At 51.9% G+C, this 10,335-nt stretch overlaps 2 protein-coding genes across 2 annotated transcripts; one reads left to right on the top strand and one right to left on the bottom strand.

Annotated features, from left to right (window-relative positions):
* Positions 1-169: 169 nt before the first annotated feature.
* Positions 170-1,151, bottom strand: B0H65DRAFT_544622 (vacuolar ATPase proteolipid subunit C; the record flags this gene model as incomplete). The annotated part of the gene is made up of 6 exons (XM_062829307.1): positions 170-212; positions 301-471; positions 573-688; positions 761-843; positions 921-951; positions 1,092-1,151. 6 exons carry the CDS (start codon positions 1,149-1,151, stop codon positions 170-172), a joined length of 504 nt encoding a protein of 167 aa, XP_062686742.1.
* A 2,078-nt stretch (positions 1,152-3,229) lies between these two features.
* B0H65DRAFT_505283 (CNH-domain-containing protein) lies at positions 3,230-7,103 on the top strand (the record flags this gene model as incomplete). Its single annotated transcript, XM_062827980.1, has 3 exons — positions 3,230-6,047; positions 6,107-6,954; positions 7,014-7,103. 3 exons carry the CDS (start codon positions 3,230-3,232, stop codon positions 7,101-7,103), a joined length of 3,756 nt encoding a protein of 1,251 aa, XP_062686741.1.
* Between the last annotated feature and the right edge of the window lie 3,232 nt (positions 7,104-10,335).

Raw genomic sequence — 10,335 nt, 5'->3', positions numbered from 1 at the left:
CTTTCCTTGAACAAAGCTCGTTCTTTCGTTGTTGGAGCGTATGATATCCTGTTCAGTCCGTGTTCATACGGAGTTTGTGTACACCGAATAGTAATCCATCTGTTTTCATTCCCTCTTTTTCTGTCTGTGGATCAACACTCGCAGCATGTTTGATTCGGAGGCAAGATATTTAGCCCTTGCTCTTGGTGTTGAGGATAAGGGCGACGATGAGGCTAAGTAAAGATCTCGGTTAGCATATTGTTCGAAAAATTCAAGTGCCGCTTCAACGGCAGCAGGTTGGCTGGCTGGCTGGCTTCTTACCCATAAAGACCAAGGACTTCGCCGAAAATGAGGATCAAGACCATGCCGACAAAGATCCTCGACTGTAGCATGAACGATCGGACACCCTTGTCGCCTACAATACCAATGCAGTAGCCCGCGGCGAGACCGGTGAGACCGACTGATAGACCACATGCAAGATGCATGAAGCCACTGTGGTGAGAGTCGATGTTAGCTGAACCGTTTCCCCAAGATGTATGATCTCCAGAGCCCGTGTTTGTGAAGGGAGAGACGTCGTAGGTGCCGAGACGTACTTGAACAAGCTATAATGTTGACCGGATCCTGGCGGCCCGAGATCCTGTGCGATCAGGACAGCTACGACGAGGGCGTAAACGGCAATAATACCGGACATGACGACGGGGATCAGGCACTATCGGTCATAGGAGAGCATGTTAGTCTCTGCAGACAAGTACTGTAGTCGTACTGCTGGGGAGAAACTAACCTTCATGATGAGGTCCGGCCGGAAGGTACCCACGCCGGCGATACCGATGCCAGACTTGGCTGTGCCATATGCGGCGCCCGCGCCTGTGAAGTTGGAAACGACATGGTCAGCGTTTGTGATCTTGATTAAGATGTCGAGCTGGAAATCGGGAGAGCCGTACTGCCAAAGATCATGGCGGCTGCGATGCCGGCCTGGTAAGAGAGAACATTGTTAGTGGACCTTGATGTTGTTGTCGAGTGATGTTGTTGCGTGGTTGTGTCCCATCCCAACCCAGCTACACCTTGTTGGCCACACCCGGGGAAGGGTCGTTTCGCGACTGCTGTTAACGTACCATGCCAATGAATGGCGCGAACTTGGGGGCAAGTTCCGAATCGGCCATGATTTCGGCCATGGTGACGGCTTATAGACAAGACTGATTCAGTATGTTGGCGACGATAGTAGCTTGAAAAGCGCAAGGAAACTGGCGAAAGTTGGGGCCAGGCGCTGTGATGTCGAGCGGGATGTTCGTCAGTTGGAGACGGGACTCGAGACGCTGCTTGGTCGCAACGACATACTCCAGCGATGCAGCGGGAAGCTTGGACCACTGCCGCCTGCCCCAGATTGGCTTGGCGTCAAGGGCGTTAGCGCTCAGGGTCACGTGCAAGCTCAGGAACACCTTCAGTGCATGCAGGCTTGGCTTTCGACTTGCATCAACCTCAACTTCCAAAAGCCGTATTAACATCTTTTAGCATCCACCCATCGGCCTGATCGAATTGGTACTTGGTCACGGGCTTTAAGTGAAATGTTGACGGTTAGCGAGGTGGCTGGCTTAGAGTCTGCGATTTAACACATCGACATGGCATCATTCGAGGTGTACATTCGACGGGAACACTTGAAGACAGAGGTCCCGTCAGATGCGTCTTAAACACAAGCTGAGACGGAAACATGAGATCCGGGAGGCGCAAAATGTGTCCCGTATGGTGACGGTGACGTCCTCATCTTTCTACTTTGTTGTGTAAGCTCAACCGTATTTGAACCAGTTAATATAAAGATATTGCGTGGTGTTCTGACTTTTCAGGTTACCAACTGGTTGTACGAACCCCAGCTTTGATGACAGCGGGATGGACTTAATCGGAGATAGGGCTGCCTCCAACCAACAATGGAATCATGACTTCCTCAGCCTCGCCCATGAAATCTCAATGACATCTCTATTCAATGCCGTCCCACTTGAATGGGGCATTCTCTATACTGGACCATGAAAGACAAGTCAAGGATGGACTCGCAGTTGTAATAAGTTGAACCCCTTTCGAACCCCTAGTCGACGGGGAATCGCCTCCCCGCAATTCAGGAACAACAACGTTCTTACACGGTGTTCTTGTATACGATCAGGAGACTAGAAGAGCTCGTTGAATTCGATCTTCCCATGCAAAACTGTACATCAACACAGCTCTCTGCCCTAAACTTATTCTCAGAGTCTCTTGAACTAGAACTTGAAATTTTGACCGGGGTATAAACACACCTCTACGCATCTACAGCTATCAGCCCCCATCCCGTATCACAACCGCCCGGATGCACCCTCTAAACAATCCGACTGACCGGCCATCTGGCGGCACAAAATCAACACGGACAGGACAGCTATCAACAACGGGATGTGATAGGACAGCCCTGGACAGTTACCATGGAGGTCAGCCTCTACGCAGTCTGCCGTATCCCGTATACTTCCCTCCCTCCTTCTCTGGACACGACGACAAGCTAGCCCCGTCTCGGCATTCGATCTCCATCTTTGCTGTAATGTGACGTTTCTTATTTCCGAAAGAAACCCTTTCCAATTCTCCCATATCTATATCCTTCATAGAGCTTCTATACATCTTCAAGTTATAAGTTGGCTGTGTTCAAAGTGGTCGGTCCCGATGCAACCAAGACCAGATCAAGCCCACGCCGGTTCCTGATGCTCCACTTCTGATTGCAAATGGCCCCCTGTGGCTCCGGGTCCTCAGCAGCCAGAAGCCCTGCACTCCCTCAGTGGTCGGTCATTCGGTCGGGTCCCATCAGCCATCCATCAGCCATCATCCACCGACACCACTGCCCTGGCCGTAGTAGTTCGACATTCCAGCCCCGTACCCGTACATTGGCGACCTTTGCTAACCCTTCTCCCCCCCGTCTCCGTCTCCGTCCCCGTCCCCGTCTACCGTATTCCAATCGACGAGAAGAGGTAGACCAAGGTCGTGCTTCTTGCTGCGCAGGTGGTCGGCTACACTTGGCGAGTAGATTGCAGATTGCCTGCACAGTCGTACCTCTAGAGTACCGAACCGACCTGCCCACTAGACCTACCTTGCCTGTACAGTACTGTAGCCCCAAGCAGCACCGCCGACGAACAATCGCAAGACGACAGGAGCGAGCGAGCACCTCGCATCAACCTCTACCTGCATCGCACCAGCAGCACTACCCGACCCGCCTCCAACGCCGGCCGTCCGCCCGCCCGCCGCCGTCATGGCCGACTATCATCAAGACCCTCGGTCCCGATCCAATCACCCGCAGTACGGCCACCCCCCCAGCAGTCGCGGTGCCGGTGACGGCTACGGACAACGAGATGCCGCCTTCTCCAACATCTTCGGCGCCGCCCCGCCCCCCGGCCGATCGCACACCATGACCTCCTCCGTCCCACCCCCTAATTTGATGCACCACAACGAAGGCCGAACCCATACCATGTCGTCCACGTCGGGAGCCTCCATGCAGAGACCGCCGCCACAGCGCCCCCCACCGCCCGGCGGACCCGGAGGAGGAGGAGGCAGTGGATCAGGGGAAAGAGGAGGCTATGGTGACCCCCGGGCGCGCCTCGATACGAATGGATATAGCCAGCAGAGCCAGCGCTCCGTCTCGGCTGGACAACAAGTTCCCTCTGCTCAGTACCTACAACAGCAACAAGCAGCGCGACGGCCCCCTCCTGGCGCCTATCCCCCTCAAAGTGCTCCGAGGGCCGATTCTCTCAGGGGTCCTGCGCCCCAAGGTTTCTACAACAATGCCTCGAGATCTCCCGCCCAGGCTTATTATAACCAGCCTGGGGGCAGGCCGGCGCCCGCCTTGAACTCCGACCCCTACCGATCCCAGTCGCTCGCGAGCGTTCCCCGACCACAGATGTATCAGGGTTCGACCTCGCAACAGTCGCCAGCCAACGCTTTCCGCCAGGCTCAGTATAGCGGGAGCTCGGCTCGGACAACCGCACAGGGGCGCATAGTGCCCGAGAGGCATATGGAAGCCGACCGTGCCATGTCCATGACCGGCTACCCCTCATACGACCGCGATGCCCACCAAACTCCTAGTGGAAGAGTTATACCCAACAGGAGGGCACCAGGATCCAGCCCAGACCATGGCCCTACTAATGGCGGGTACCCAGCTTCCGGAAGTCAGTCGGGAAGAACTGTCAGCATCACGTCGACGACAACCGTCGACGTGAATGGGCGGACTATGTCCATGGCGTCTACCATCGCCCCTTCGATAGCGCCGACAGAACGGAACGAAGATGGGACCTTGGTACATCGGCACTCGGGCGGCGCAATGTCCATGACGGGTGACCGGCCCGTTACCGTCAAGATCAGGATGCCTCTGGTATACCCGGCTCTTCTGTCCCGCGTGGCCGAAACGTTCCGGCGCAAGATCGTTGTAGGAGATAGGACCAAGAACGAACTGACCTACAAGAACGCTTTCAGCGGTGCCGAAGCCGTCGATGTGCTGTCATACATTATCAGGACCACCGATCGAAACTTGGCCCTGTTGCTGGGTAGAGCTTTGGACGCCCAAAAGTTCTTCCATGATGTTACATACGAACACCGGTTGAGAGACTCAACCTACGAAATGTATCAATTCAGGGAAACACTGACCGATGACGAGAAGCCAGCGGTCAATGGTGTTTTCGTCCTGCTTTCCGAATGTTACTCTCCAACATGCACACCCGACCAGCTCTGCTACTCTATCGCATGCCCTCGCCGTCTCGAGCAAATGTCCAAGTTGAACCTTAAGGGCGGAATTGGCCTCAGGCAAGAAGGAAAAGCTGCGGTTAACGATGACGATGTCGACCAGACCGACGAGCAGAAGTTGTGGATTAACAGCGTACCGAAGGAAATTGCGGACAGTATCAGCGACAAGGAGAAGAAGAGGCAGGAGGTTATCAGTGAGATCTGCTACACAGAGAGAGACTTCGTCAAGGATCTCGAGTATTTGCGAGATTTCTGGATCTACCCTCTCAAGGGCAAGATCAACGGTCACTCTCCAATTCCTCTACAACGGCGGGAGCGCGTTGTACGGACAATCTTTACCAACATTATCGATCCTCCAAGCATTCACGGCGTCAGTTCCAAGTTCGCCAAGAGTCTTACTGAAAGGCAACAGAAGACTCCAGTCGTTCAAAACATTGGAGATATCTTCCTGGAGTTTGTCCCTCAGTTCGAACCATTCATCCTTTACGGTGCGAAGCAGTTGGAAGGCAAATTCGAATTCGAGAACGAACGGACCATCAACAAGGACTTTGCAAGATTCGTGGACGAGGTTGAACGCCGCAGAGAGTCAAGAAAGCTGGAGTTGAACGGTTACCTCACCAAGCCAACCACGCGTTTGGCGAGATATCCTCTACTCCTAGAAGGTGTTCTCAAGTATACGGAAGAGGGTAGTTCGGATAAGGAGGATCTTCCCAAGGTCCTGACTATGATCAGAGATCTCTTGAGCAGGGTTAACGCGGAGTCGGGCAAGGCTGAAAACCGCTTCAACCTGCGCCGTCTGCACGAGCAGCTCAAGTTCCGCCCCAACGACAAGATGGACCTTAAGCTTACGGACGAGGGTCGTGAGCTTGTATACAAGGCTCAATTCAAGAAGTCGCCCACAGAAAATGCTGATCTTACGGCCTTCCTGTTTGATCACGCAGTTCTCCTTGTGAAGATCAAACAGGTTGGCAAGACAGAAGAAATCAAGGCATACCGCAGACCTATACCCTTGGAGCTACTTTCTATCAAGGAAATGGAGGAAATCATTCCTTCAGGAGCTGTCAAAAGGTCTTCGTCAAGCTTGCTGCCTGCTCTACGCACTACCACCGACGCCAAGAAGGGTGATGGGTGGCCGATCACGTTCCGACATCTTGGAAAGAACGGCTACGAACTAACGGTGTACGCATCGAATCAGGCAGGACGACAGAAATGGCTCGAGTTCATCGATACCGCCCAGCAGCAGCTCAGGGCCCGTGCGGATTTCTTGAACACTACGATAATATCGTATGGTTACTTCGCCGGCCCCAACAAGGTCAACTGCGCCACGCCGTTCGGTAAGTATTTAAGGACGGCCATGTCAAGTAAGAGATCTTGTGTGCTGACAATAATACAGATGGTGGACGGAAGATCATCTATGGCACGGACCAGGGTATCTTTGTCTCTGATCGTAAGACCAAGGAAATACCACCGAAGCGTGTTATTGACATACAGAACGTCACCCAGGTCGATGTTCTGGAAGAGTACTCGCTGCTCTTGGTACTTTCCAACAGGTCGCTTTACTCGTACCAACTGGATGCGCTCAACCCCAACGAGCCGATCTCATCCAAGCGTGGCAAGAAGATCCAAAGTCACTGCAACTTCTTCAAGACCGGTATCTGCCTCGGCCGCCATCTCGTGTGCGCCGTCAAGAGCTCTGCGCTGTCAACTACGATCAAGGTGTACGAGCCGAACGATGCCATGTCCGGCTCCAAGAAGCAAAGGGGTCTCAGCAAGATGTTCAACGCCGGTCAGGACGAACTCCGGCCATTCAAGGAGTTCTACATCCCGACAGAATCGTCATCGGTACACTTCCTCAAATCCAAGCTTTGCGTTGCATGCGCCCGCGGCTTCGAGGTTGTCAGTCTCGAGACCCTCGAGACGCAATCCCTTCTCGACCAGGCCGACACATCGCTCGACTTTGTCCAGAGGAAGGAAGCTGTCAAGCCCATCCATATCGAGCGTCTCAACGGAGAGTTCCTCCTCAACTACAGCGAGTTCTCGTTCTTCGTCAACCGCAACGGATGGAGGGCCCGTCCCGAATGGCGTCTGGATTGGGAGGGAACACCACAGGCCTTTGCGCTCAGCTATCCTTGGATATTGGCGTTTGAGCCCAACTTTATTGAGCTCAGGAACATTGATAACCTGGCAGTACATATTGTGCCGCACAAGAACATCAGGATGCTACACAGCAGTACACATGAGGTGAGTCTTAATCTGGATTTGGAACACTGTGGAAAACGCAACGCTAACACAACTACCAGATTTTGTTCGCATATGAAGATGAGCGTGGCGAGGATATCATTGAGGCCATCGATTTCTGGAAGAGTCAGAAGAAGCCGGCGGATATGTAGTAGTTCTCCTCTACCATCATTCCTGGTTAACTATTTAGGTGTAGGTGGGCTGGCAGCTTTAATATGTATCTCGCGCAAGCGGTGGCGGACATGGTGGGACCCGAACACAGGACAAACAACAACATTATGGATATGGAAGAAGCGGCGAAGAAGAAGACGAAGAAGAAAGGGCGGGATCGATATCGCAATTGTTTTCGTCATCATCATCTTTTTTACTATTTCTCGTTTATTCTTCTCTCCTGTTTTTGGTCCCGATACAGAAGCCATTTACACATTTTCTTGTTTTTGTTTTTGAGCAGCAAAAAGGGAGGAAAGAAAGGGGAGAACGGAGGACGGAGGACGGCACACACACACACACACACACTTACATCCAACACCACACATCCGAAACCACATATCATGTTCTTATCAGATCTATCTTGCTTTCCTCCTTCCTCTATTTTCCTCCCACTCTCCAGAAATTTTTAATACCCTCTCTTCTTCATCATCATAACAAAAACAAAGCGAGTCGTCATGGTGTTGTTCGTTTGGTGGGAGGCAAAATAACTTGAACCCCCCACCCGTCTGCTACCGCGCATGCCTCAAATGCCTCCTCTCGCTTGTTTGTACTTGTAGTGCAACCCCAGTTTCGCCTCGAAATGAAATAGAGGAGGTAAAAAAGTGATACGATCCGGATAACACAGAGGTAGTCAGTCGACCAAAAGTTCTGGACCGTTCCCGACCACGACCAAAGATCGATATGCAAGTTACCGTAACTCCCGGCCCCACCCCGTAGTTCCTGTTCCCATTTCCCGTTATCTCCGGGCCGGTGAGAGTCGAGAGTCCGGGGGGCCCGGGCTTGCCCCGTTTTGGTCCCGCCACCTCTGGCTGGTCGTCACGATTCAGACAGCATTGTCCAAATACTTGACACATGCTAATCGAACGTTTAATTTTGGCCTCCAGTTGCAGTTGCAGTCCCAGTTGCAGATGCAGTTCCAGTCCCAGTTTCAGTTTCCGCTCCATTCAGTTTGCCCTCACTTACATACCGAATCTAGACATACCTACCTGCCACGGATTCTGCCGAACCGATGACGGAACTAAATGGGATATCGTCGTTGTTGTGGTTGCTTGCTTCTGTTGCTTCCATTGCCACACTCTGTATTTACAATGGTAGTCTTAAGAGGTTGATGGGCAGTTGATAAGATGGTGATAGATAGTTAAATGGAGGTGAAGATACTACTAGGTAGATAGTGGCAGATGAATTGGAGCTTCTCAAGGCAAGTACGGGATGTTACAGATTCAGCTTCTTTTGAAATTGATAAGAGTGTCTGGACTGGGTAACGGCAGTGGGTGGGTAGCCATGGATACTAATATGTTTCGGGTGTCTAGACTCTAGTGTCTAGGTATGGTAGGTAATCTTCAACCAAACAGCCACAAATCATGGTAGTGTCACTATCCTCATCAACCATTGCTTTTTGTGAAAATCAAACTGCTGTCTACATACTTATCGGCAGTACTAACCACCAACTCCCGTTCGGGCCATCTAGTCCGGGGAATGGAGGTATAACCATTCAACAAACAGCCAGATCAGAGAAAGAGCTAGGGCGAGATGGGCAAGCTCCTAAGATTGGGTTATCCTATCATATATCACAGCATTCAACATGACATGCATACGGGTAAGGTAGCTTTGGGGCGCCATGGCTATTACCATATGCAAGTGTAACGGTAGCAGCGCAGAAGTTGGGTGGGTGAAAGTCCAATCCCGTTGTGGGGAGGATGATAGATGACGGATTATGTGGGGGATCGTGAATAATGGGGTACTGGAGGAGATGAAGGACTGGAGGACTGGAAGACGGAGACTGATGCTGTGATACTTTAACAACAATGGACGACTGGTGTTCTGGGAATTTGGCATGTGCATGTGTGAAACGGTATGTGGAAACTTCTTGATTGTTTCGGATGGCGATGTGGGTGGCGATGGTCGAGCTCGTCGTGGAATAGGAGATGGATGAAGCTGAGTTAGGGGAGCACGAGAGGGCTTTTGCTTGATCGGATGGGTTTGAGACGTTGACGAGTGTTGATGATGCGAACATTGACGATGGACTGGACGGGAGTTGTTGTGCGGTTGATCGGGAGAGAGCAGTTTGGGCTTTTTATCGTAAGACGGATCGCATGCGGCACTGCCCTATGGCTGACTCCGAGTCGGTCTTTATGGGAAACAAATGGTGCGCATCGTTGGTTGTGTTGTTGTTTTGGGTTGAGCGATTGTTTCGGGCAGCATTGCCGCTGACTCCGGGCCCCTTCGTCGTCGCCGGCGTCGACGACAACGATGAGACGAAAAGTGTCCCTCTATCGGTAACCGTCGGTGTAAATTGGAGAAGGACTCGGAGGATGGAGAATGTGGCGATGATGCGGTTGCGTCAAGGATGACGGCTTAGGAAAAGGAAAGAACCAAGAAGGAGATGAAGGGAAAACATGAAGCAAAGTTTCGAATCAAAATGCTGATGGGACATGGCATCTGCCCAGGAGACTTCCGAGGCCTGCTTTCCGTTTCTTTATCGACTTTTGACATATGCTCTACGGAAAGAGCAGCTGTTGCTACTTTATCCATCCTGGTTGTCCCGCCCTTACCCCTCCCTTTGTTTTCTAGGTGCATTCTTTCCTCATCCGTGCTTTCCTTTGTCTCTCGGGTGGTTGTTTATGATGCGTGGGCTGGCATATTGGGCGCCAGTGGGGGGTTCTAGATCTCCTGGAGGGTGGCTCGATTTTCGAAGGATGAAACGCCATTTGCTAGTGGTATCTCCGATGCTTGTTATCAAGCAGATGTACGTTTGTGAGGCGATGTCGTGCTGCGCGGTACGTAACCTTGAAGAAAGAGCTCCCTTCGACTTGGAAACTAGGTGCATTACTGTACATGCAAGTCGACATTGTACATACTGCTGAGTATGGTATTACCACACAATTACCTAACAGTGGGTTAGTAAATCCTGTATGGAAACGACGGGAAGCGCTGCTACCAGTTGTTGGCTCTTACCCTGTTGGCGTTGCCATGACCATGACCTTGCCAATTCACCTCCTCCTCCTCCTCGCCTTCCTGAAGTGTGTATAATAGTCTGCTCGGTCCCCTTCCCAGCTCCGAACTTTTTGCTTCTTGATCTGATCAAGCTTCCGCTTATAGACATCTTTATTGCTGCTTTTCCCTGTACTGCTCTTCCTCAACCACATCATAGACATTTCAGTTTACGCCATCAGA

Source organism: Neurospora tetraspora, assembly GCF_033439725.1.
Source record: "Neurospora tetraspora strain CBS 560.94 chromosome Unknown B0H65scaffold_1, whole genome shotgun sequence".
Taxonomy (NCBI): domain Eukaryota; kingdom Fungi; phylum Ascomycota; class Sordariomycetes; order Sordariales; family Sordariaceae; genus Neurospora; species Neurospora tetraspora.
This window is presented reverse-complemented; position numbering and strand designations above follow the sequence as displayed.